The sequence below is a fragment of the Myotis daubentonii genome, chromosome 13 (genome assembly GCF_963259705.1).
Source record: "Myotis daubentonii chromosome 13, mMyoDau2.1, whole genome shotgun sequence".
Classification (NCBI taxonomy): domain Eukaryota; kingdom Metazoa; phylum Chordata; class Mammalia; order Chiroptera; family Vespertilionidae; genus Myotis; species Myotis daubentonii.
This window is the reverse complement of record NC_081852.1, coordinates 54,587,488-54,615,485: the sequence shown is the minus strand read 5'-3', so window position 1 is coordinate 54,615,485 and position 27,998 is coordinate 54,587,488. Positions and strand designations below refer to the sequence as shown.

Below are 27,998 nucleotides of genomic sequence, written 5' to 3'. Positions count from 1 at the left end.
GTGCTCAGAATAAGGCTTGGAATCATCTGAAAAGTTTCAGGTATCTATTAGAGCTAAAACAGACTGGTTTGCACATAGCAGGCGATACATAGATTATCTGACAACTGAATGAATAGAAGACTGAATGGAGGAATCGCTGAACATCAGGAAATATAATTACTTTTATTCACATTATGGGCAGCTTACATCCACTCCTTGTTCCTCCCCCGCCCCATTCACTGCCCCTTCCTCTGCTGTATTGCAGGGAAATACACTTCCCAGCCCCCTTGTCAACTGGTTTCCACGTGTGTCTGGAAGGGTAAGTGCCGGAGGAAGACTCGGAGGGCAGAAGAGGTGAAGCCAGGGTACTTCTCCATGTCTGACTCATCTGGTGTTGCCCCATCTCAGGCAGTGGGCTTGTCCCTGCCATGGCTCCATTTTCTGTAACTCCTCTCTCCTCGGGGGTGCTGGTTCCCACCAGGCAGCCCCTGGTTCCAGCTCTTGGGGAGACCTCCCGCAATATCAGGAAGACCACCCCCTTGGCTGTGTTTTGTCAAGCACTGGGACTCGTTGACAGGTACCAACATGACTCTAAATGTCCATCAAAGGCACCCCCACCCAGAGTGTCACCTACAGAGGTAATTGTTGTTGTATTGCTACATGTGACAACCAGAGAAGTACAAACCCCCCCCAAAAAACACAAAAAAACCCCATAATATTAAGAGGAAATGACAAAGTCATTGCATAGATAACATTGTCAACATAAGATAGCACCCAAGTCCCTTTCCCCAATTAACCAAGAAATTTTCCTGAAAGAAAAATCCTTTAGAATTTATGTAAATTTGAAGAGGATAAAAACAAAACAAAACATCTGATTATCAATAAAGGATCCATTGCTTTCCAGCTACACGGCACCCGTGGGCAAAGCTACTTAAGGAAGTAGAGGTCCTTGGTGAGCATGGAGACCATACACGGGATCTGCTTCTTCTCGTGGAATTGCGGGTCGTTGCACTGAGACTCGAAGTGCCTGGCCACCTTGTAGTTCACCCTGGTCAGGATCTTTAAGAGGTCCAGGCTTTTCCCGTGCTCGTTCAGGGTGGCGCAGAGGGCCTGCACAAACCAGGAGCCACATCCTGGGTTCCTCCACGAGTAATAGCCTTCAACAGACAGGAAGAAGAGCAAGTCAGCTGCCCTGGCCGCGGCCTCACTCACCCCTGACCGTGAGCTCTCGGTGTCTGGGGCCCTCCCACATACCTTTCTGAAACGGAGTTACTCTACTCTGCACGTGAGTCCCTAATGAGAATCGTGCCGGGGTGCTCAATGGGCAAATGTCTTAAGATTTAGAGGGCTGCATGGAGATGCTCAACACAGGACTTGGTGGACCAGCAGGGGTGCATGTCAGATTCCTAAGTGAGTGTGTGACAAGTCGAACACGGAGCCTGCCTAAGGAGAGGCTGGAGAACTGCCCCGTAGCTGGAACGCCTCACCATTCTTTGGGGGGAAGTGCTACTTTCCAATCCAAGGGGGACCCCAGAGGATTTTGAGATGTGTTCCAGCTGCTGAGGGAGAACTTAAAGGCTGGCTCCTGCTGAAGAAATCTAGAAGTGAGAGGTGGCTGAACGACCAATTACCTTAGGGGCAGAGCTAGGAGAGCCAGCTGCCCTGGGAGGGCTGGAGGAAGGGGGCCCGTAAGCCAAGGAATGCGGGAGGTTCTAATTGCAGGGGAGAAAGTAAAGACACAGATTTTAACCCCTACAGCCTCCATCTGAAAGGGATGCAGCTCTGCCAACCCACTTTGGAATTCTGACCTTCAGAGCAGTTAAGATCACACAATTGTGTGTGTTCAGCCACTATGATTGTGGTAGTTTATCACCGTGGCAACGCGAAACGCATACAGCCCCAAGCCTGCACTCTGATGGTGGAATGGCATGGCCCAGTGAGCAGATAAGGGACTTGATACCTGACACTGTGGAATAGGCGAAGAGAAAGTCGGCCTCGACGGGGATCTTCTGTCGAGGGCTGGCATCTGTGTCACCGATAGGCCCCGAGTCGGCCTGGATCCCGTCATCTAGCTCTGTCCCGCGGCACGCCTAAGTGGCAAAGCAGAGATCACTCCGTGGAATCAAGAACAGAAACACGCGTGCTGTTCCCTGCTGTGTCCCAGTGCCTGGAACCGTGCTTGGCATGAACGAGGAGCTCAGTGATAATCTGCTGAGTGACTCAATGAATGTTGAACTGAGTTCGTCAGCAAAGCAAGTAACAGTATGGCAACGTCTTAAAGAAACCCTCATGATTTGTGATCTGAAGCCAACACAGAAGCCCAGCATTTAGAGGTAGAAAAACAAAACCCACATTTACATAACCCAATCGAAACAGCACGGAGATTTGTAGAGATGATACAGTTCAAGTCACGCTGTAACCTTTTCCCTCTTTCAGTGGGGTTGGCTTTGAACAGGGTTTACCTGGATGAAGAAGAGCTTGGGTTTTCCTAAAAGGGTTCTGCATCTATCCCCCCGAAAAAGACTCGTCAAGTCCTTGATGTCCATCTTGCCGTCCGTTCCGTAAATCGAGTTTTCTTCTCCATGGCTCAACAAGACGCAGGCGAAGCAGGCTGCATTACTGTGGTCCTCCTCAGAGGCTGCAAGCAAGCGATTTGAACAGTGACCGGTTAAAGCACAAGCCCTGTGCGACCTCAGAGGCGGTGTCCCTCCCGCCTGGCAGCTGCCACTGACAGAGAGCCATGCAGGGGGAGGAACACCCCAGTGGGGAGGAGGAGGACCAGTGGAGAAGTTAGAGAAGTCTAGCATCCTCAGTCTGAAACCAGAATGGAGCTGTCTCATGAGGAAGTGACCCCACAGGTGGGAGGGTTTAGGCAGCTGCTGGGAGGCAGCATTTTGGGGTGCTGAAGGGGGTGGCCCTGCTATCTGTTAGGTCTGTGACATCAGGCACATTTCTTTGCCATTCTTTGTCTTGGTTTCCTTGTCTGTAAAATGGATAGGATAGTATCTATTACGTGAGTTAATATTTGTCATGCAAGTATTTGTTAAAGAAAATACAGCATCATGCTAAGTGAAATAAGCCAGTCACTAACGGACAAATACTTGATGTTTCCACTTACGAGGTCCCTAAGGAGTCAAATTCTCAGAGACAGAAAGAATGGTGGTTGTCGGGGGCCAGGGGAGGAGGGAACGTCATTGTGAGGTACACAGGATTATTCTTCTGTCTCTTCCACCAGGGAAAAGTTTACTCTTAAACTGTGTGATGAGCAGCATGGCATCCACTTGTTACTTCCCTAGGAATCAGCCTTTTGAAATTGAGACTTTCTGTAGAGACAGATCTTATTTCTCTTGCTGTCATAGAAGCTGATTTCATCTTTTTAGGGAGAAAGCTAAGTTTCCTGAAAGAGACCCACCCACCCCGGAGACAGGTACGGAGTGGTCCGGAGGCAGGAAAGGCCTCCCACCCTGAAATCCCCGTGTCCTGCGAAGCATCCTACAGAGACCAGCTGGGGCCCTGCTCCTCTCTCGGGCACAGGAAAAGGACACAGGGAGGAGGGGGTGGGCACGCACCGTTTTTCAGCACAGCATGCATCTGGGCACAAGAGTAGTTGTTATACACCACCACGTCGAAACCCAGGTCTCGGAAGGTCTTGAAAAGGGACCCGGCATCTTTGTCTGTTCCGGTCCGGACGGACATACCTGTGGGAGTCAAGCACCAGTTCACGGTGAGCAATCCTCGGCTGAGCACCATGTGCCGGCATCGCCCGGCCAGGCGCCACGTGCAGCTGAGAAGTAACTCTCAGCTGTAGTCAAGGCCAACGGCTCCCCTTGAGTCTCAGCTCATGCACATATAGGGTGTCCCAAAATTCACGCAAGATTTGAATTTTGCCTGAGCATTAACAACAACAACAAAAAATAAAAGCCTAATTTTACTTGGTTTATTGAATCAGATTCTAATATCTGTTGCCCTTTGATTTCAATCCCTTTGATTTGATAAGCATTACCAAGTACCAATTATGGCCCAGGAGCAGGGACAATGAAGACCAATGAAGACCACGGCTTTGCGTATGTGCCAGCAAAGCCGTGGAGGCCATTTACCCGATGTGCTATTCCATACATAACCCTGTACCAGGGGTCCTCAAACTTTTTAAACAGGGGGCCAGTTCACTGTCCCTCAGACCACTGGAGGGCCGGACTATAGTTTTAAAAAAAAGCTACGAACAAATTCCTATGCACACTGCACATATCTTATTTTGAAGTAAAAAAACAAAACGGGAACAAATACAATATTTGTATTTGCATGTGGCCCGCAGGCCATAGTTTGAGGGCCCCTGCCCTATACTGTATACTTTATGAATCAATCAAAATTTTACAATTTTTAATTATAAACCTGTGTTTTCTATCAAAATTACTTCTTGCGTGAATTTTGGGACACCCTATACATGGTGGGTCCTTCAACTGAAAGTTCCTGATTTCTCCACATCCCTTCCTCCTGGACATGCAAATACCATCTACAAAGGGGCCGTGTGCCCTAGTAGCTGGGCACACCACTCTCTGCTGAATGAGTGCTACAAGTCTTAGCACCGCTGGAGAAACTGGAAGGGAACGGGAAAGGTGAGCCCGTGCCCACAGCACCTACCTGTCGATTCATCGAAGTTCTTGTTGTTTATTATGATGCATTTGCCCACCTTTTCAAAATTCATGCTATACTGATATGTAGGCTCTTTCTCCTGGGTGCTCTTGTTGGATTTCCCAGAGTCATTTTTCTTCTTCATACTGGGGAAACAGAAAGCCAGTCAGGGGCTGTGGGGGAAGCCTGGACATGAATGGCCCTTGCTTTTACCCATCAGCATGAAAGGGGCGGCCAAGGAAGCTACAGTATCTGTGACGGAAAGACCTGGGGCAGACAGATGGCTCTGTTTAATCATCATATTTAAAAGGAACGTGCATCTTAATTGCATTAGTTGCCAGAGAAAAAAATCACAATGCAATACCAGAACGGCTGCACCTGTGGATGACCGTGCGCAGCACCTGAAAGTGTCACACATGGTTGGGCAGAGCCTGCTTTGTGCGGCCAAGTGGCAGAAGTCTCTGAAAACTGAACTTAACTATATCCTGTGACAGAGCAATTCCACTCCTCGGCATGTGCCCCAAAGTGAGCCAACGTGTGCCCCAAAAGACAGACCATAGCATGCGTAGAAATAACCCAAATGTCCAATCACAGTAGAAAGGGTAAACTGCTCAATAATCGTAGATAACAAGGAGAGTGAACAAACCATGACAGCATGAAGCCACAGGAACGAACCTCACAAATACAATCCTGAGGGAAAGAACCAAGAGTTAAAACAGCGGTTCTCAACCTGTGGGTCGCGACCCCTTTGGGGGTCGAACGACCCATTCACAGGGGTCGCCTAAGACCATCGGAAAACACATATATAATTACATATCGTTTTTGTGACGAATCACTATGCTTTCATTATGTTCAATTTGTAACAATGAAAATACATCCTGCATATCAGATATTTATATGACGATTCATAACAGTAGCAAAATTACAGTTATGAAGTAGCAACGAAAATAATTTTATGGTTGGGGGTCACCACAACAAGAGGAACTGTATTAAAGGGTCGCGGCATTAGGAAGGTTGAGAACCACTGCTCTAGGAGGAATCCGTCTTTCATAAAGTTCAGGAAACTAACACCTGGTATTCGAAGTTGGGAGGTGGTTTTCCTGATGGTGGGATAGTTAGGGACCGGAAGGGATATAAGGACTTTCTCAGCTGCAGGTCATAGTTTGTTCTTGATGTGGGTGCTGGTTACATGGTTGTGTCAGTTAGTGCAAATGCATTAGTGTGTGTCTCTTTCTATGTGCCCCTTAATTCAATGAACAGTGACATTATACCAGGGAAAAAGGAACAGCAATTTAAAAAAGACAGTAGGCCTCTTCCAATCTTCAAATGCCAAAGTCCAGTTTACCAAAAGTCTAGCATGTAAGCCCTGAGGCCGGAACAGGGGTATCATTGAGGGGCCTGGGGAAAAAAAAACATCCAATGTGAATGGAAAGCCGCCTTGCTAGTCATCCAGTCAAATGTTAAGTCCCACAAAAGAAGAGATCATTTTAAATCTGTTCTGAAAAATTGAGGAATCCCTATTACCTAGAACAATGCCTAGCATATAAGTGGCTCAATAAATATTTGTTATAAACCACAGGCCAATATCCCTTATGAACAGAGATGCAAAAAATCCTTAACAAAATATTAGCAAGTCAAATCCAGCAATCTATAAATGGGATTATACATCATGACCAAGTGTGATTGATCCCAGGAATACAAGGTTGGTTTAAATCTCTGAAAATCAATTAATGTAACCCATCCTATTAATAAAAGCCAAAGACCATACAGTCAACTCGATGGATACAGAAATGGCATTTGGAAAAATCCAACACCCTGTTATAAAAATGTGAAATAAACTAGGATGACGATGGAACTCGACTTGAGAAGGGCATCTATGAAAACCCCACAGCATCACACTTACTGATGCAAGACTGAATGCTTCCCTCTAAGATCAGGAACAAGCCACATAAGCCCACTCCTGCTGCTTCTATTAAATATTGTACGAGAGGTTCTGGTCAGGGCAATTAGGTTCAAAAGAATGTGTTACATAAATGAATGAATCAAGTCTTATGCCCCCATTTTCCAGATATGAAAACTGATGCACACAAAGAGGCAGGGGTTGTCCAAGATCTCCCAGCTAGTGACCAGCAAAGCGGGACCATCAGGCTTCCATGTCAGCATTCGAGAGCCCGATGCCCTTGAATTATTCATCCCCTGTTCCGCCCAAGCTCTTATCAAAAGCTGGAAGAGGTAAAGTGAAAGAGAAGATGAAGCTTGTTACCCATTAACTATGGGTCCAAGGGTCCTGGGCTCTGAGTTGTCATTAAATCTTATCTGTTGGGGTTTCTCAGGATATTGGAAAGGACCTGGCCTTTTCCCTTGCACCCTCCTACCTTGGTCCAGATTACAGGTTAGCTCTCTATGTCGAGCCTTCAGTTTCCTTGCTATTATTCAACTTCACCATGACTATATCCTCCACTTTTATAGGGCCTGATTTCTTCCAGATCATCTATATATATAAAAGGCTAATATGCAAAGTGTCCCCTTGGCAGTTCAACAGGGAAACTGGGAGTTCAATCACTCACTATGACATGTGCTGACCACCAGGGGGCAGCTCAAAACGAAGGAAGGTCCCTGCAGCTGGGGAAGGAAGGCCCTGGCCAGCAGCTGGAAGGCCCTGATCAGCCCTGATTGCCAGCCAGGCCTAGGGACCCTACCTGTGCATGAATTTCGTGCACTGGGCCTCTAGTTTTATTTTTAAAAGAGAAGTCTTCTGAATCTGTTCTCACTTCTCCCTCCCTTTGTTTGTTGTCTGTTTACAGGTGATGCCAGGTTCTCTTCCCACGTCTGCCCCCAGAGGCAGCCCCAAAAGAGCACTGGACCTGGAGTCAGACAGAGGTCTGCATCCCTGCACCTGTGCAACCTGGGCCAGCGAGTCTCCACCCTTCACAGAGCATCAGTCTCCTCTCCCGAAAGATGGAGCCTTGTATGACTGTCACAAGATTAGACATGGGGGCTCAGTGGGAGCGGGCACTCCAGCGCAGCCTTCTCCCCTCCCAGGCCTCCAAGAAAACCTCAGAGGAGTTGAGTATCAGCAAATCGAGTTTCTGTAAGCTTCAAGGACATGCCATTGGGAAGGGGTAGGACAGGTCATTGCTGCCTTGTCAATAACCCCTACTGACAGCATCTGTGCACATTAAAATATGTGGCAACAGCCCAGCCAGTGTAGCTCAGTGGTTGAGCACTGACCCATGAACCACGAAGTCATGGTTCGATTCTGAGTCAGGGCACATGCCCAAGTCTCAGGCTTGATCTCCAGGTGAGAACAGGCAGGAGGTAGCCAATCAATGATTCTCACTCATCATGGGTGTTTCTATCTCCCTCTCCCTCTCCCTCTCCCTTCCTCTCTGAAATCAATAAAAACATACTTTAAAACACATCTGTCCACAGCCTTTCATGGGCACCACGATCTTTGGTCTTCAATTGACGTCTCTGAGGTAGGTGGAGGGCATACAATCATACCCACTGTATAGGTCCCAATAACAGCAATCAACATCTGTCAGTGCTTTTACTATGGGTGGGGATCTGGTTAAACTCTCAGCTGCCTTTTCTCACTGACTCCTGACAGGTCTTTAGGTCACTTAAGGCCAAAGACCATAATCAGAGTCACACTGAGTCTGGCAGGCTGGAGAGCACGGTTTATGCACTAAAGCCCTTTCAGAGATAAAAGCCTATTTTTATCGTTGGCAGCATGGATTATTTTAAAATCAACTGTACAATATCCAAGTAACAAAATAAGATGTGATTTCTTTTAAGCTGCCATTAGCCCATCCTCGATGATGAGCAAACAAAACCAGTGAGCATCTTTTAAAGAGAAACAGGCTTGAATTGTCACATTAAAAAAAAGGACTCCGCTTCTATCAGAATAGAATTTGGAAAATTAAATGTGTTGTTTTTTTTTTTTTTTAAGGAACACAATAGGGGAATAAAGATATACACACTTTAAAGAAAACACTTTCCATGGTTATGAAAAGTGCCTTAAAACTGAATATGAAATGTGATTCTTATCCTTGGTAAACATCTCAAAAAGGAGGTAAGGAAAGTGTCCCTTACCTAGCCTGGCCCTAACTTGAACTCTCATTTTTCAAAATGAACTTAATATCTGCTTCCTTTTTCTAGATTTAAAGGTGGCTGATTCTGCAGGAACACAGGACAATTTTTGTGCTTAAGTATTTCTTTTGTGTGTGACATCTAATATTACTTGGAAATGCTTCTGGATTGACAAGTTTTCTTCCGTTTTTCCCCCCCTTGCCTCTCTCATTTCCAATTTTGAATTTTAATAGCATCCCTCAATTAAAAGACCTGGCTGGCAGGCATATGTGATTCAGCTAGCCCCTCAGTCCCATAATGACCAGCAGGACACTTCAAACATGCAGTTCAGTCTCTACTTCCTGTTTGGACTGGAAAGGGCAGGGTTTTTCATCAAAACCACAGAGTATTGAAAAAAAAAATGAGGAAGCTCTCTGCTCTGATGTGAGATGATTTCCAGTAAGTGTGAAGCGTTGAATAAAACAAAAGGGCAGAACAAGATGCTACCTTTTGAGGGGAAATGAGGAGGAAATAAATACATGTTATCAGTACTAATGTTCCTGTATATCATTCAAAGTAGGTACCCGTGTCTTGGGGGGCCAGGAGCAGGACAGCAGGAAGAAATGGGAAAAGGAATTTTTGACTGTACGCCTGTCAGTATATGTGAATAAGGTCATTATTCAATAATAAAATTATTATTAATAGCTAAAGATCACTTGCAGCAAATAGATTTCGAGATCTGACCTATTTAGAAGATTACTGGATTTTTATGCTAATTGTTGAAAGGGCTCCATTTTTCTGTTTCCCACTGTGGTTTTACCCGTCTCCCCAGCTTTTAAACTTCTTACTCTTCTATGCGTCAATAACAACATTCATAGTTATAATAAATATCATTATGCCCCACCCCGGTGATGGCGAACCTATGATACGCGTGTCAGAGGTGACACGCGAACTCATTTTTTTGGTTGATTTTTCTCTGTTAAATGGCATTTAAGTATATAAAATAAATATCAAAAATATAAGTCTTTGTTTTACTATGGTTGCAAATATCAAAAAATTTCTGTCTGTGACACGGCACCAGAGTTAAGTTAGGGTTTTTTAAAATGCTGACACACCTAGCTCAAAAGGTTCGCCATCACTGCCCCACCCTATCAAACACCACTCTCCACCTGGGTACAGCCTTTGGGACTCTTGGCTCTTGGCCCGAAGGTCAAGCGAGATGTGCCTTGAGGGGCACACACTGTGGAAGGTGCCCCAGGGCAGCATCGAGGTGTATTCAGGGCCATGTGTGAGGTTCACAACGTTCCATGAAACCTGCAAGGTCGAGCTGAACATTCAATCGAAATTACCAACACAACCAAAATGCGTCCGCGGCACAGCCATGGTGGAGCTGTCGCTCACCATCAGCCGTCAGGGGAGGAAAGATGGGTGATCCCCGTGGCAGCAGCTCATAAAGTTACCGTCTGTCTGGAAATCAACTGCCAGAGCCTAGCAGATCATCAGATAAATGACGCCCAATGGACAGGAGTAACGGCCCCAAGGGCTCCAAAGAGATTGCGCTAATTAACCAGCCCACGGCAGGAAGACAGCTACCGTCCACAGATCTGCGGGACAGCTTCTTGCAGGGCCGGGGGGCCGGGGAGGGAACGCGAAGGGTAGTAAGAAGCTTTCAAAGATCCAGATTAGAAACTTCTTGGGCTGGCGATCATCCCCCAGAGATAAGATTTTCTAAAAGTGGCTGTTCTTGTCCCACTTTCATATAAGGCCTTTCCGGCAGAGGAAGGAGGCTGCAACATGTGAGAACACAGCCCCTAACAAGTGGGCACGCTGAGTTTCTTTTAAGTCCGGATCAATGGAAACCAGTCTTTCTCCTAAATCTGATAAATGGAGGAATCACTTCAGGTAGCTCCCTAAATCCCCAGGATCAAGTATCGTTAACATTGGTGTGATGATTTATGCTTGACAAAGTGTGTGACTGATCATTCTTCCATTCACTCTGCAAAATCCAGACCAGAGACATAAGAACACTCAGCAAATAAAAGCCGGCCAGGGTATTTTTAGGCCACATTCTCTCTCTTGCCATTCTACCTCCTTCTCTCTTTGCTAATTCTCTGCTGATACAACTGCCCTTTACCTGGAACTTTTTTTTAACACTGTGAAGACTTCGGCCGAGATTATTATGTTGAGAAGAAATACACCCAGCCAGGGTCCTTGTCTTGGAACCTGGTGTTAAGTGTAAGGCTCATGATAACCCGGACCAGTGAATTAAAAGTTCTAAATCCTCTTAAAGGCTCATGTGTTCCACAATTGGCTACAGATTTTACAGCAAATCTGGCCAGAATATCACTGTGCTTAGGGCCAGATAAGCAAGACTGTAACAACTCGGGGAGCCTGGAAGAATGACTTAGTAAATGCACGTAAGTGTGCACGAGCGGGCAGTCAATAAGGAAGCAGGCTGGGTCACTGCGCTGCTTCCTGGCCATCCTCACTGTCTCTTGGTGTTGTGTTTCCTCACCCACCCGGGCCAGTACCGGTATCTCCGTTTCCCAGATGTGTTCAAAGAGGCTCAGATCTCTGCCGGGAACACAGATAACGCCAGCGTAGATGATCAGGAAGGAACTGGAATCATCCGAACTTCTTAGGTACAGAGCCAGTTTGTGGAGCCTCAAATTTCACAGTGCGAGGCCAACGCAGTCATTCCGACAAAGTCAAGAGGCCAAAAAATGACAACCCACGCTCGGTGGTTATTTAATATAAAAAAGACCTCCTGGAGGAGTCTATGGCAGCTCCTACCAGAAAGCACCAGCGGATTATATAACCGTCAGCTTACTTTGCAAAGCAGCGGAAAAAAAATCTCAGAAAAGTGCCCGCTGAACTTTCGTAATCCGCTCCGGGCGAGAATGTAATTTTCCCCATGGCCGGAGCGGGTAAGTACAGGTTCTATCCTCTTACAGATCCCCCAGCCTGCTCGAAACGTGAATTATAGCTTTCTATACTTGGAAGGGACTAGCCAGAAGCATGCCAAGCCCATGAACAGAATTCCCAGGGGCTCTGTGTGTGTGCAGGCATTCATCAGCACGAGAACAAACACCCTCCCAGCACACATTCCCCCTGGCCGGTTCATTGGGAACCAGAGCTCTGCTTTTCGTAGCTGCTTTGTCTAAATATTTTTGGGATGATTCACTCATGGCTGCCACATGTCAACAGAGGGCATCCCCAACACTCCTGACACTCCCAGGCACAGAGCAAGACCGAGAGGAGAGGGAAGGAAAGGGGCAGGGCAATACCTCGGGTCTCCATCCGAAAGCACCCCACTGGGCATCAGCGCCAGGCTTCGCCCTGTGACGACAGGCAGCAAGTTTCCCTCTTCTCTGTAATAATAAAAACTGAACATGCTTGGAGCTCAGCCGGAGACAGAAGGCTGGCGTAGCCGGCCGGGCCCTGAAGGCCTGCGACTGAATCAGCAGTGAGCTGCCCGCTGGAGTTTTCCATAGGACCATTCACGCTGGGGCTGGGAAAGTCACCCTGGCCTCCCCCTTCTCTGCTGACCAGCAGAAATGCCCAGGCTCCATCCACCCTGCTGCATCCTCCCCACCCAGTGATAGCTCCCCAGGGACAAAGAGACTTTCCATGTGCATGAGGTCCAAAGGAAAAAAGACCCACGTTCCCTCTAAGGGGCAGTCAGTAGCTCCATCTTTTAGAGCCAAAAGCTGGAAACAGCAGGGGAATGAATGGCTAGGCCAGGGACCGAGAATTAGTAAACTAAAATCCTACACAAAGTGGTGAGCACACACAGGCAGGCAACCTACTGAAGGGACAAATCTACCAAAAGTGGCAAAACAGCCCAGGCAGGAAGTTTGCAACATACATGAAATGGATAGGTAAGTAAATGAACAGAATCAGGGTGTGAGTTTGTGGCAAACCAAACAGTTCAGACTCATCCGGCTATTTTTTTTTCCTTCTAAAGGCACTCAAGGTAGTAATACAAATAACAAAAGGCTGGAGTGGATACCAGATCTGTCAATTTTCAATGAGGCACATCAATGTTCAATGTTTTGAATGAAGTCAGTGATCCCAGGAGTTATTATCGTTTCCCATCTCACCTCTCCAAGGGCAAAGGCAAAAATGTGAACTCATAAAAACCAAACACTTATTAAGCAAAAGGCTCGGCAAAGCTTCTCTCCATTTCCTGGTTCAGGGTCACAGTCGGTGCAAAGTGCGAGGCTTACAACACCTGCGACCCTGGGCAGACCTCCTAATCATTTCCACGCACAGGTCCCTGACCGAGAGAGGACACCGGCTCAGTGCATTTTCCCCTGAAGCCCAGTTTGCACAAATACCCTGGGAAACAAAGTCAGTTTAATACAGGCTAGGGGGAAAAAAGATTCCTTCCCCTAAATGCACCCCTCCACGTTTCCCTCTTCCCCCTGAAAAACGAGCAGAGGAGACCTCTGACAGTAAAAATTGATCAAGGGCTTAAAAAAATCACTCAGGGGAAATAAAAAACGGAATTCTCTTTACCTCACCTATAACCGAGCGGAAGATGCAGTGAGGCCTGCATGATGGCTGCAGGCCCCAGAATTCGGGACAGTTAACACGCTTCAGTCCTCATTCTTACACAACCACCTCATCCGTCTTTGGTCTTTGTCCCTTTCACCTGAGCAGAACGCACAGGCACCATCACAGACGCTGGCCGGGCACACAGCCCTCAGGCTCCAGCAGCCACCTCCTGGCTAGAACACGCAAGGCCATTATGCACACTTTTAAAGTGCATAATTGAGAAGCCACAGGTCTTATTTCCCTAGTACTTTCCTAGTCCTAGATTGAATTCTATACTAAGAGTGCTTTAAAATTTCTATTACTAGGAAAACCTCATTTATTTCCCTTCCTCATTTTTTTTTCTTTTAACCTTAGAGCTTGTTTTTCCCCCTTTAGAAGAGCCAGGACCTAAAACAACTGGAGGTGGTCTATGCATCTGGTACGTTTACACAGCCTCAAAGTTCCTTGACCCTGTGACCGTGTTTCAGATGGGTGGCTCCCTGCTCCCGAGACGTGCACGTGGCCTACCAGAAAGCTCACTGCCAAGCCCTGTGGGAACAGCGGTCCCTACCGCTCCCTCGCCTGAAGTGAAGCAGAAAGGGAGCAGTTTCAATAAAGAATTAAGTTTCTTGGGTAGAAGAAAAAACCGCTCTGCGGGTGGATTAACAGGGTTGAACAGTTCGGTGCCTCTGCAGTTGGGGATGGCACTTGATGTAAGGGGGTGGGGACCCTGGACTCCCAAGTTAGGCCTGGGTCTCGGGCCTGTTCCTGCTGGGTGACTATGGGTGGAGCACTTCACTTCTCTGGTCTTAGCTTTCCGTGATCTTTATAGAAGGGAGATGGATAAATTACCTTTTAAGGAGTCTTCCGATTTTAACATGACGCTGCCAGCGGTTCCTCCCTCAACAGGAATTCAGCAAGCTGACAGTTACTTTAATTCTCACAACAATCCAGTGGGTGGGTGTTCACATCCCTATTATGCTGATGAGGAAACTGAGGCTCAGAAAGGTCAGAGGACTCGCCATAGTCCCTCAACTGGCAAGTGAGAGGCAGGGCCAGGATCCGAACCTGGGTTGTTCGACTCCACTCCACCACCGATCCTCATTTAGGTGGAATAGTCCCTGCTTCAAACACAGCGCTAAATCTTTATCACTCTTTCTATACAAACTTGGGAGACAGGCATCCAGTATTCTGGAGTCTGGATCTGAAGCCTTCATTTGCTAAAAAGTAACCCGCCTCGCTATGTTTCCATGTTCCTTTGCTCTTAGGGGGCCCAGACACGGCCTCATTCAATCGACGGTTGTGATTGAATGACTTTCACTTAACACGGAACGTATTTTTCTGGAATGAATTAAGGTCTGCGTTCTTTGTTTTTCTTTCCCCCTCCAATTCTAAAGCATTGCTTTTTCTAAAACATTTTTTTCCTTCCCTTTCCAGATGAAAAGGCAGGCCACCTGAGTCTGTCTTATAATTACACAAATAACACATTTTTTATAGGGACCTGTTTACATCGTAACACTCACTGGGGGAGAAACCCAAGTTGCCCTGCCAAGGAAGAATTACGACCAAGTGGCATTTATTAAACACTCCGGGAGGACAAAGGCTGGAAGGACAAAGGCTGGAAGGCAAAGATGACACAGAGGAGAGAGAAAGCTCACGGGATCTGAGCCAGTGCCTCGAAAAATGGGGAGTTTATCAAGTTCTGAAAGATGGGCCTGTTCTGCCCTCTTCACTCAGGACCAGATCGTAAACAATCCCCCGGCAGGGACACACAGGCTCCACAGGCCCTGGGGGAATTCGAGAGGGAGTGGAATCTGTTTGCTACTTTAAAAAATGTTCCTTTAATACCGACCTTGAGCAGAGCTCAGAAAGGAATCTGACTTCACTGCAGACATGTTCCTGGGCAGGGCCATCTGCTAGGACGCCCAGCTGCTCAACCTGCAATGGCTCCTAGTGGTGCACCAGGACCAAGCTCACCCATCCGAGGCCTCCACCCACTCTCCCAGGACCTGTGCTGTGTGTTCCCAGGCCCTGGCAGGCAGCCCCTTCTGGTCCCCTGATAACCGACTGCTTTTTCTCTGACACTTCAAGTCCCAACTCCTCCTCTCCCCAGCCTCCCACAGCTCCCACTCAGTGCCCTACCATCCAGCAATTAGTTATTTTTTGGTATTAACTGTTTTCTATAGCCGTGCTCAGGCGATAAGAACCCAAGTTTATATCATATAAACTCAGGGACATCATTAAGTTGGGTGGCAGGTAATCTGTGCTAGGTGTTAGGGTCACCTTTACATGAAAAGGCGCCCTCTTCACGTTCACAGATGACACTAGGTTTTGTTCCATAAACTAGGGCTCATAATGAATGTCGACTGGGCACATAAGGTATTTCTTTTTCTTTTTAAATATATTTTTATTGATTTCAGAGAGGAAGGGAGAGGGAGAGAGAGAAACAGATGAGAGAGAATCATTGATGGGCTGCCTCTTGCATGCCCCCTACTGGGGATTGAGCCTGCAGTCCAGGCATGTGCCTTTGACCAGAATCCTTATCTGGAACCCTTCAATCAGCAGGCTGATGCTCTATTCACTGACCAAAACTGGTGAGGGCCATAAGGTATTTCTTCTAAACCATTTTTTAAAAGCCCAACACTTTACTAATTTTAAATTAATATTTAGAGGTTTTTCCTTTGTGGTTTTATGTGCTTTCCAAATGTTCTTCAATAATCAGACAAATTAAAAAACAATTTTAATAAATTTTTGTTTTTACATGAACCTAAGGAACAGGCTGGGTTTTATTCGAGCCCCAATGGAACGGAAATAAAATGATGCTGTTGTGCCATCTAGTGGCAATGAGACAAAAAAGCCAGGATGGGACTGAACTACCTACCCCAGGCCAGCGAGCGCCATCCAGGCTCTGGGAGAAAAGGAGTTTCTTTCCAGTTCCCAGAATCCTTGGTCTCCAGGGCAGGGTGGGCGGGCAGTCTGTCCTCAATTACAGATGGGTATTGGGTGTTACTGCTCCCTAAAATGCCTTACAAAACAGCAATTCTGAGGCCTTGGAGAAAGGTGCTGGGGATGGGATGGAAGGAAGAAGGGGCCTGCCATCAGCTGCAGGGAGCACCCTATTATTCCCAAAGACAGCATCACTGTTGAGCTAAAGTCCAGTGAGAGCAAAGCAAACACCTGCTCAAGGAGGTAAACACAGCACTTGGCTTTGTGCCCTCTCCTCCCTCCTTCCCTTCCCATCATCCATCCAAGAATTAGAATCCATCCATCCATCCATCCATCCATCCACCCATCCATCATCCATCTATCCAAGAATTAGAATTCAAGATGGCTTTCACGGGGATATCAAATAACACATTTATTAATAGAAAATAAATGGTATCAGACCTTGACTGATGGAAAGCAAGTTTGATAAGGAGAACTGGCTTTGTCCACTAAGTTACACAGCAGACATTTCCCATAAACGAATAAACTCCATTTGTAGCAACAAGGTCTTAACAAAAAGAATATTTCTTTTTAAAGCATATGGTCTAAAAGCATTTTCCAAGAAGAAAAAACAAGGATACTAACAAACGTTCGTTAATGCTTTTTAAATTAACGTATCTCTGTTGAGTATTTGGGCTAGACAAGTTGCTTCTAAGGAAAAGAGGAACAGGTTTGATTAACGGTTGTTAGAGAAGTTTTGATAAAGCCTCTTTGGTGTATGTCCCAGAAACTGAAAATATAAGTGTCTCTAAGGGCTGAATAACAATTCTTTGAAAGTCAGGTAATTCCCAATTCTTAATTTTCAAAATAACTGAAGAAGGACCTAAATGAGTTGTCATTTTCTGACAGAGAACTTGGAAGGAATTCAAAGAAGTAATGACATCAGTTGAAGAAAACTCCTGCCCACCCCATGCATTTATTCATGGCTCCTTAGAGCTTTTATCTCCAAAAAAAAAAAAAATTAGGAAAAAGATGATACTAAATATCTTTCTTTCTAGCGATAAGTACTATTTGTCCACTTATTCATAAGCTAACTTTTAAGGCCAACCCATTCCATTATAGAGTTTGCAATTTCAACACAATTTCCATTTAACAATTACTTTGGTGACTAACAACTTAACAATGTGGATGAATAAAAGGGATTCTATGGGAAGTAATTTCACAGGGTGATCAGATCATAAATTCCAAACTGGGCAGGTCACGGTGGGTAGTCATGCCCCAGGCCTATCACTTTTTTGTTTTTAATAATTTTGTATTTTTTCAATTATAGTTGGTATACCATATTACATTCCTTTCAGGTGTACAATATAGTGATTAGACATTTATATAACTTATGAAAAGATCACCCCTATAAGGTTAGAACCCATCTGACACTATACACAGTTACTATAATATTATTGACTGTATTGTACTTTACCCCTGTGACCATTTTTATAACTAGCAATTTGCACATCTTAATTCGTTCCCCTTTTTTTTACCCATTCCCCAAACACCCCTCCCATCTGGCAACCATCAAAATGTTTTCTGTATCTATGAATTTGTTTCTGTTTTGTTTGTTCCTTTGTTTTTTTAGATTCCACATCTAAATGAGATCATATAGTATGTGTCTTTCTCGGTCTGACTTATTTCACTTAGCATAATACCTTCTAGATTCATCCACGTATTGCTGATGGCAAGCTTCCATTCTTTTTTTATGGCTGAGTAATACTCCCATTGTATATACGTACCACATCTTCTTTACCCATTTGCCTATCAATGGAAATGTAGGTTTCCATATCTTGGCTATTGTAAATAAAGCTGCAATGAACATAGGACGCACACGTCTTTTCAAATGAGTGTTTTGGGTTTCTTTAGATAAATACCCCAAAGTGGAATTGCTGAGTGTTTGTTTTAAAATCTACTTGTCTGGTATAAGTATTGCTAACTCAGCTTTTTTTTTTCATTTCATTTTCATGAACTATCTTTCTCCACCACTTCACTTTCAGTCTGTGTGTGTCTTTCGATATGAAGCAAGTCTAGTGGAATTGCTGAGTGTTTGTTTTAAAATCTACTTGTCAGGTATAAGTATTGCTAACTCAGCTTTTTTTTCCCATTTTCATTTTCATGACTTCACTTTCAGTCTGTGTGTCTTTCGATAGGAAGCGAGTTTCATGTAGGCAGCATAAGTATGAGGTGTGTTTTCTATCCCACTCAGCCACCCTATCTTTTTATTGGAGCATAAATTCCATTTACATTTAAAGTAATTATTGATAGGCATGTAGTTATTGCCATTTTATTATACATATTTTCTTCTTAAAGAAGACCCTTTAACATTTCTTATAATACTAGCCTGGTGGCCAAGGTCAGCTGAGGCCTGTGCCCAGTCACCTGGTTGGAGCTACAAAGTGATCTGCGGTTGGTAGCTGCCTGTGCTGGGTTTGTAGGCACCTGAGAGAGGCTATGCTGCCAACCGAGGCCAGCTACTACTGGTGCCAAGTTTGGGGCCACCTGGCAAGAGGTACAGGGCATGCTGAAGTAGACACTGCCTGTTTGGGTACTTTTCAGAGATTTTACGGAAGTCCTCAGCACAGGGTCAGGTCAGCCGCTTGTGAAGAAAAGCAGTGGAAAGAGGTTCGGGCCTGTGAGTGAATTGGAGGGGGAGCGAGACCAGTGTTACCCTGGCTAACAGAGACTCAGACAAGCAAGCAGGGTGGGAGAAGGCTCAACAAAGAAACAATGGTGCCTGCCCTGCCCCAGAGAGCTGCCCCTCCAGCCTCGCCCACAGCCAGGTAATTCAGTTCCTCCAGGTATGTCCCTGTGCTTTTGAGCTACTGTCCCTACTCTGGGGCCTTTAAAAGGATGCCTGGGATTTGAGCAGCCCTCTGGCTCACCCAGAATCTCCACTGATTTTCACAGCCAGATGATGTGGGGACTCCTCTTCCTGCACTGGTGATCCGGGCTGGGTAGGGAGCCCTCGCCCCTCAAGGGGGACCTTCTAGCTAAGTTATCCTCCTGATTCTTCACCACCACACATACCAGTAGGTGTGGGACCAGCCTGTTCCGTGTCTCTGCCCCTCCTACCAGTCTCAATGTGGCTTCTTCTTTATATCCTTAATTGTAGGACTTCTGTTCAGCTAGATTTCAGGTGGTTCTGGATGATAGTTGTTCGTAGTTGAGGTGTAATTTTGATGTGGTTGTGGGAGGTTCAGAGTATCATTTACCTTAACCATCACCTTGACTGGAAGTCTCCAGGCCTATGACTTCTTTAGTTTTAAGCCAGCCCTTCCATTGTTCTTGTGCATCTAAGTTAACACACCTTTGAAATGCCAGAAGTAATACCCCTTGGAGAGGGTATTAACCCTCAAGACAGCATATAATGTTAACTGTCCGTAATCCAATCCTTGCCTTGCTTTCTCCCACCTACATGTATTTCCTTCCTTAATGTCAAATGCAGAAGAGAAACTGAAAAACTGTTATTCTCCAGAGCATTTGAGATCTTGCTCCCTGGCATCTGTCATCAGTTTGCCCCAAATAAACTTATAAACATTTTCCACAGGTTTGGACATTTCTTATGTTGACAATAATGCTAATGATTTATCAACATTTATTTGTTTAGATCAACTGTGAATTCATAGCTGGAACAGTAACTTAATCTACGAGAAATTAATAGTATGAATTTAGATTCCACTGGATAGGTTTAAAGGAGTTATTTTTAAATGTCAATATTTACAATACACTATTCATTTTCATAGTTTCTGGAAAGTACATCAAAAGACTCATATGCTAAGACTCATAAAATGATTATTACTTGATTTCTGTTCCTCTTTCACTTCGAAACCAATCTGCTTAACCCAAATACTCAAGAGTTGGAAAACTGAAATATTACATTTTTGTAACTATTTTGACAAGAAATTTAGGTATCATCTTAAAAGTGTATGAGGGGGATGTGTAACCTGACATTATTTGGTAGGGTGGGGTCTGTAAGCAAAAACATTCGAAAGCCACTGCTCTACAGGCTTAGCCTGGACCAACTGACCATATGCCTTTAAAATTTTCAGGAGCTGGAACTTTAAGTTCTGGCCATTTCATTGGGTGTTCTTGACCCTAAATGGCAGCCAGTAAATGCCAATGGAATTCAGGTCCAGGATGCTGGGGTCTTCCCACTTTTCTTAGTTTTATCTGGGATGGTATGACCCGAAGCTCTCCAGGATGTTTCAGAGAGCCAGGCTGCCCCTCCTCACCAGCTCTTCCCATCCTGAGTGCTGCCTGGGAGCCCCCCTAACCTCAACTATAACCCTCCCCACCCCCCCTCCCCCCACCCCAGCTGTCTCTCCCAGATGGGGCTTGGCTTAGGAGCTATCAAGAAGTCTGATGCTTCTGACCCACAGACTGTTCCCGTCTCTTTCAGGAAGCCCCACTCACTTGCCCCGCTGAGACCAGGGTTAAGGTGGGGTCTGAGGCTCCTCCACGTCTCTGCAGCCCTACTTCTAAATGGGAAGCACAGCGGATCCATGAAATGGGTGGGTGAAGCTGGCACCACCTGGGTTCTAATCTCGGCTCTACCATTTTTAACTGTCTTCAGAAAGGCAAGCTATTAGACCTCTTAGCACCTCAGGTTTCCTACCCATTAAATGGTGATAGCAATACAACCATTTCCTGGGGTTATAAGGACTGCATACAATACTGACCTGGCGTACAAGAGTTTAATACACAAAGTGATTATTATTAATATTAAATGTGAGATTTCAGAATTTACAAGTAAACTCAGTAAGGGAAAAAGTGGGACTCAGTAGACAGGATGCTCCCTTTTCAGTGGAGCACCTCTGAAGGCACAGGGTGGGGGTGAGCCCAGGTTCGACGCCCAACGGCTGTGGCTGCACCTCTGGCTAGGACAGCCCCTCAATCCTGGGCAGCTGCCACCCAGACACACAGCCTCTGGGCAGGAGACTCCATGGCTTGCTTTTTTCCCACACCTGGGCTTGTCCCAGCAACACAGGAGTACATGGGGGAACCTAGTCACACGGAGCCAGCAGGACCCTGTGCAAACCTCCCCTGCACAGCGTAAACGCTCTTCCCTGAGTATCCCCCTCCCCGTGGGTGGGTGGAAAAAGCAGAGAAGTGGCCCAGGCCCCTGATTAACCCAGCCAGGAAGGAAACTTACCTCAAGATTGAGGGGACAAAGGAGCACCGATCTGGCTTAGCATCAATTGCATCTTCACTTGCTGACTCCCCAGCTCCCTGCTCCCCGACAGAGTTTTGATCGACAGAGTTTTGATCGTCTGCCATCTGGGAGGAGAAAAACAAAACAGAAAATTGGTATCCAGTGTGATGTTTTTAAATAACACTCAGTCGGTGACGAGGTTTTTACTGAAGCTTAGAGATAAGCACTCATGCACACGGAGGCTCCAGGGCTGCGCTCCTGCCCCATCAATTCATTCAGATGCCTGAATGCTAACTCTATTCCAGGCATTGTTCCAGAGACGGTCCACGGTGGGGAAGAGCACCCAGTCCTTGTCCCCAGGGAGCTCCTACTAGTAATCCGGCAGCCATGATTTTGTTCAATGTTCCTTGTGTAAGAGAAGCTGTGGGAGGTAAGTTAAGGTTTGTAACAAGAAACGCCCCTGAATTCCTGACAGGTTATAAGGTGCTTATCCTTTGCCAGGTATCGCTCAAACCCAGTTTTAAAAAAGGAGCAACCTACAGTATAAAACTCTCTTTCTGCTTCACAGGATTTCCCATGGTTTCCCAGAACAGATTTCCTCAAATCTGTCTGGTGCTCGATCGTTTTTAAGAGATCCCTAGAACATACAATTTCAAATTTAACCCCACTCCTTCGACTTTAAGGCCCTTCAAACTATGGCCCGCCATCAGTTTTTAGCAGTATAGTTTTATTGGAACACAGCCTTCCCATTCACTGATGATCTGTCTGTGGCTGCTTTACCCACCACAATCAGAGTTGAGCAATTGTGGCAAGAGATAATATGACCCATAAGCTGAAAATATTCACTACCTGGCTCTTTGCAAAATAGGTGCACTGACTCCTGATCTAGGAAAACTATCAGCCGATAAGATCTCCTACTCACCTACCACTCCCTCTAAGAAGTAAAAATAACAATATAAGAATAAAAATTCACATTTAATGTTGTTTTATCAGTATTATCTTTTTTTTAATACTGCCAATAAATGCTGTTAGGTCAGTTTTTTTGATAATTGCCTTTTTAAAAAAAATATTTTTTGATTGATTTTAGAGAGAGGAAGAGAGAGAGAGAGAGAGAGAGAGAGAGAGAAAGAGGGAGGGAGGAGAGAGGAGAGAGAGATTGATTTGTTGTTCCACTTATGCATTCATTGGTTGATTCTTGTATGTGCCCTGACCAGGGATCAAACCCGCAACCTTGGTGTATCAGGACGACACTCTAACCAACTGAGCTACCCAGACAGAGCAATAATTGCCTTTTGACAGATGAGAAAGCTGAGTCTGAGAAAGGCTAATAACTTGTCCCAGGCCACATAATCAGTAAATAGTAGGAATCAGACCTTTAACCAGCAACAGGCACTCCAGAGACCACCCCTCACCATTTAGCTCCCAGCTCCCTTGGGCACACTATGCTGATCTCAGGTTCTGTCTGGACTCATGGTTGGTTCTCTTTCTAGAAGTCAGCACCCACATGGTTGCTGGATAAACCCTCTTTGCCCAGCTGGCTACTTCTCAATCTTCAGAATTCAGCGTAAATGGCACCTCTGCAGAAATGTCCTCCTGGATTACCCCTATCCCACCAGCCCCCATTCCCCCACCCCCTCCCAATTCCTATCCCCTTTACAGCCCTTGTGTTTGTCTGTTTTTTTGCACTCTGCTTACTGCTTGGCTCAAACACGACAATGTAAGTTCATCATGGCACAGGCTCCTGGCACACAGAGGTGCTTCCTAAATAAATATTAATTGAATGAAAAGCTGGGAGGAGAATTTGCTAGAAGTGATGCAGCTGGTCAGAAGCAGAGCCTGCTTTCGAGTCCTCTGCCCTAAATCAAGTCCCGTTTCCTTCCCCGTGAAGGGATCGGCTCTGCAGAACGAAGGCACCCCTCCTCCAGACCCTAAGTCTACTCGCCTCCGTCTCTGAGCCACGGCACAGAGCACAGCACGCTTGGCAGACGCAAGTCTGCATTCCTGCTGGGCTCACTCGGGATGTTTGCCAGATGAGGAAGCTGAGGCCGAAGACGGTTAATAACTTGACATTGATTTGGCAGAAGGTACGGTGTCCCAGAGCACAAGTAATGCCTTTTGGAAGGTGGAGAGGAGAAGGAGTCCAGCTTAGGGGGACGTGTCCAAGATGGCAAAGCACACCTAGAGGCCTGGAGCTCTACGTGGCGTTATCATGTCACGTTCCAGCTTCCCTTAGGGCTGAGCTGGCCAGTGCGGAGAGACGGACGGGGAGTCCGCCCAGATCTCTACAATGACCTTGAGAAGTCAGGTGGCCATGCCGTTTCTCAAACACATCACGAAGGCCCCCCACCATGGCCACCGGCGTGTTTCCAGTTCGGAGGCAGTTAGATTTTTCAGATCAGGACTCAAAATATTTCTCAAAATCTAGAGATAAAACCCTATCCTCAGGGAGAAGGGTAAATCCGGGTACGCGGAAGTGCTCAATAGTTTTTATTTCATCTCCTTCATACAGACTTAATTACCTTTCAGTGTGGATTGGTATTTAGCAAAGCACTGAAATATTTTCAAAATGAGCAAGTTCAAGTTATACATGATCCATCAGAAAAAGACACCAACTTCACCACGTGGTGTATAAGACTTGAGCCTTTGGATATCGCTAATCTTAGAGGCTGGATCTAGGCTGTATGATGATAAAACGATGTGACCACTGTATTAAAAGAACAAAAACAAAAAAAGAATGCTTAGCAAAATGGCTCCTATGAAAGGCAAACACTTAACAAGCTGGCACGGCTGAGAAGACTCATCGATGACTGTGTACGCGATGTCTCATGCGCCAGGTTGCGTGCGTGCTAGGACATGGGGGACATACTTTGGAGCACAGACCTGGTCCTGTCTTGTTGGGGAAAAGGCATCGTTCCCGTAACAGGAAGCCGCAAATGTGGGGCTGCTGTTGGGTGTGTGCGAATACCAGAGGGGCTGACTAAGCTTCAGAGGAATTGGAGAATTTTTCAGCAGAGGAATTGTTTGACCAGAGATCTGGGAAGGGTAAGAAGGGAGAAGTGAGCAGGCAAAGAAAACTGCACACTCATGGAACATCTGACCTGCATCATCAAAGGAGAAGTGTGGCTCATACTCCTTCCCGGACACTTGGGAGGGGGCTTTGGGCTTAGCTACAGAGTGGTTAAGTTCAGGCTGATTTCCATAGCTCAGTAGTGGGAATTTTCCAAAGATTTCCCTCCAAACACAGTGCCAGAAGGGTGTTCGGTAGGAAATCTACAGCATCTTTCTGGGTTAATGCTGAACAGTCTTGGAGGGTGGGGGGAAGGGGGGGGCAGCAAACATTCCTTCTAACAACCTGCTGGAGTGTATGTCTAAAACATGCCAACGTGGTGGACTTGGCCCTTATAAGTCTGCAAGCCTAAACATTCAGTGACTTTCTGATGCCTGTGACACTGGGCTTGATTTCTGAGTGAAACCAAGTTCACCCAGGGCAAGGGCAGTGACCGAGTGGGGTGCCTGACCCCAGTCACATCATTTCAGTGAAGCCAAGTCTTGGTGTTCACCCCTTATTTCCATGTGTCCTCACAGCCCACCATGAAAATCCAGGCCTATCTCAGCTCTCCGGTCTCTGGTGCGGGCACACCTGGCCTTACTTGTCTGATGTGTCCCCTGCTTGGGGCTCAGGCTCAAAGAGCAGTCATCATGGGACACTGCATACTCAACTGTTAAATACATCTATCTTCTCTTAAATTAATTCCTGTACAATATACACAAAGCATTAATCGTGTACATCTACAGGCACTCTAGGTTAATTATTACTCTTATCCATTATGAGTCAAGCTATTTGCAGACCGAGAGCTTATCTTAATGATCCTTTCTTTGGTTCCAGTCACAGAAAAGAGCCAGATACACGGCAGGCACACAATACATTATTTCTTTATAAATGCTGTAATGGAAAGGCACTTAAAATTTTTAAATTCTTCAGTGTCCCAAATAAACTGTGGATACAAGACACACAACAGAACTAAAGGGGCCCAGGGAGGGCCGCGGAGAGCCCAGTCAGGGAAAACAGAAGATCAGGGGCTGAATCAGCTCCTCCACCTATTGGCCATAGGACCTTGAGCAAAGTACTCAGTTTTCTCATCTGTAAAGTGGGCAAACAACAATGCCTCCGTCACGAGCAGCTGTCGGCTCATAGAAACAATGCACGTAAAGTGCAAAGCACAGCGAAGCACATTCTAAATGCTCAATCAATATTCCCTATTATCACCACGGCCTGAGCTACTCAAGACCAAGGTAACCTTCGACTATCAATCTTCACTGGTATTTTAAAACCACATCCGTATGTTAAGCAGCTTTTATGAAAACAAAACTAAAACCCTCCAGTGATTATGTCCACGCACGCTTCGTTGGCGACTGGTACACATCTGGCAGGAAATCACTTTTTTTTAATGGGGGGGGGAGGGGTGCAGGTGCTTCCTCCAAAAAAAAAAATGTCATAATACATCTTACACCCCATTCTTGGCCCCAATGAAGACAATCTTCCGGAAAGACTCAAAGAGAAGCAGCTCTGAGGACCTCCACCTCTTACCTCCCGCACTGGAGAAGGAGGGGGCTCAGGTACCGACCGCGCTGTCACCTGATGCTCAGGCACTGACAGGAGACTGGAGCCTTCGCCTGTACTGCACCTGCCTAAAGCCACACAGCTAAGAAGGCAGAAGCAGGCTGTGAATCTAGGAAACACCTGCCTATCAAGGAGGAAGGCCAGGCTGTGTAGATCCTTCCAGAGGAAACAGCCTTAAAGAAAAAGTTAGGGCCAAGCTGCCAGCCAGCCCAGACGTTCAATCTAAGCCGAGGAAAAGACTTGGGCATGACCCACACACAACCACCCAGAGGTAATTTTACTGCCCCATAAATGGATAACTTGAATACAACGGCTTAAGGTTACCAGGTGCCTGGCAGCCCTGCCTTTTTTCACTTCCTCAAGGCATCTTCAAGGGGCCAGCACAAGGGCACCCCAACAATGACGACAGCTCACGTGTAGCATACTAAGCCTCGCTGGAGGCACTGCTACGCACCCTAATCAGCTCCTCCCATCCTCGCTGCAGCCTTTAGCCTGGGCTCGTCATCATTCCCACTGAACCCAGAGGCCAAGGCCCCATGGCTGGCAAGCTGGGAGGCGGGGACTGGAACCTCCAGCCCCAGTGACTCGGGAGCCCTTGCTGTCAGCCCTGCGAGAACCGCTCCTTCCCTTCTAAACCCTCCTCGCCTTTCCCCAAACTGACTAGTACCGGGTGACGCCAGCCCGCTGGCTAGGAGGGAAAGGAGACCAAGCAAATCCAAGCGAGCGATGCTGGGGGCGCGGACAGCCCTCTCCCCAAAGTTGCAGCGCAAGCGGTCGGGCCGGCCTAGCGCACGGGACCCAGCTTCCCGCGGACTGCGGTCCCGGCGGCCGGAAGAGCGCGCGCGATAGAAGGGAAGGCGGAGGGCGGAAGAGGGAGCAGGAAGGAGGGAGGAGGGAGGAGGCGCGCCGCCGCGGCCGGCCGGGCGGGAAAGACGAAAGCGCGGGCGGGACCGCAGTTACCTTCCTCTGGAGCCGGGCCGCCGGAGCGTGCGGCCGTCTCTCTCCGGCTGCAGCAACGGTCTGGGCGACACGCACCGAAACGAAAGTAAAAGCTCCGCGCTGGCGTGGGAGGAGTCGCCGGGACGCACGCGGGACACCGGGGCCGCGGCACCGCCCCGTCCGCTTGGCGCGCCCCGAAGCCGGCGGTGCGCACCGTCGCGGAGGAGCGCGCCACGGTCCGGCGCCTGGTCCCGGGGCGGGGGGCGCCCGAGGCACAATGGGCCGCGCGTCCCGGGAAGGTGGCCGCGCACACCGGCCCCGCGGAGCCCCCTCCGTCCAGCTGCCGCGCGCCACGGCGAGCGTGCGGGGTAGTTGGCGGAGACCCAGGCGATCCCGCCGCCGCGCTCGCAGCCCCCAGGAGGCCACCGTCTGCAGAAATGGCCGCGCGCAAAGTTCACCTGGACAGCGCGCCCCGCCAACCTGCCGCACGCAGCGTCCCAACCACGCAACCGGGAGAGCCGCCCTGTAGCTTCCCGGCCTCCAAAGATGGGCGCTCTTCAGAGTCCTGCCCCCCTCCCCCAAAAGCCGCCCTCCCCCAGCCGCAGCTGCCTCCAGTCTACACCTGGACTTGGGCCTCAGGACTCAGCCTTAAGGGTCTTCCGTAGACGGACCTTGGACCCCAGTCTGTGCGGTTCGCGCCCCCGTGGCCCCCGAGAGCTCGCGCCCGCATCTGCAGAAACTACCTTCTTCCAAGACGGAGCCCCTCTGGCCTCACCGTGGAATGCGCGGCGGTCGCCCGTCCCCTGGCCGCTGGAATTTAATGCCAGTCGCAGGGGCGCCGCCTTCGGGAGTGGGCAGTACGTCGCTGACTCAGTTTTTCCCTGAGCAACTTTGCATCACAAATCAGCTAGCTGCAGGATTTGGCACCAGTCACTCAGCAATATTTACTGAGTCAGCCTTTGGGTTTGTAGCAGTTTGTTAGTCTAAACTGGGAAACTGCACTTCCACAAATTCCCCTCCACTCCTAACCCCACAACCCCCATCACTCTCTCTCTCTCTCTCTCTCTCTCACACACACACACACACACACACACA

The 27,998-nt window shown here is 47.3% G+C and overlaps 1 protein-coding gene across 3 annotated transcripts; it reads right to left on the bottom strand.

Moving 5' to 3' along the window:
• Positions 1 to 22: 22 nt before the first annotated feature.
• Positions 23 to 27,778, bottom strand: CASP7 (caspase 7). Of its 3 annotated transcripts, none has more exons than XM_059661465.1 (7): positions 27,647 to 27,778; positions 21,344 to 21,468; positions 4,618 to 4,754; positions 3,549 to 3,677; positions 2,442 to 2,617; positions 1,940 to 2,069; positions 23 to 1,136 (listed from the first exon to the last, which is right to left on the bottom strand). In XM_059661465.1, exons 2-7 carry the CDS (start codon positions 21,466 to 21,468, stop codon positions 907 to 909), a joined length of 927 nt encoding a protein of 308 aa, XP_059517448.1. In that variant the 5' UTR covers positions 27,647 to 27,778; the 3' UTR covers positions 23 to 906. The 3 variants fall into 3 exon arrangements, with proteins under 3 accessions (XP_059517448.1, XP_059517447.1, XP_059517449.1); XM_059661464.1 differs by lacking the exon at positions 27,647 to 27,778 and adding an exon at positions 26,925 to 27,080; XM_059661466.1 differs by lacking the exon at positions 27,647 to 27,778 and adding an exon at positions 26,632 to 26,653.
• Positions 27,779 to 27,998: the final 220 nt, after the last annotated feature.

Coding starts and splice junctions, on each gene's coding strand:
- CASP7 (XM_059661465.1), bottom strand. CDS start 21,468: ATGGCAGACGATCAAAACTCTGTCGATCAAAACTCTGTCGGGGAGCAG. Junction 2,070..2,441: donor CCAAGCTCTTCTTCATCCAG/GTAAACCCTGTT, acceptor TTTGCCACTTAG/GCGTGCCGCGGGACAGAGCT. Junction 1,137..1,939: donor CGCCTATTCCACAGTGTCAG/GTATCAAGTCCC, acceptor TGTCTGTTGAAG/GCTATTACTCGTGGAGGAAC.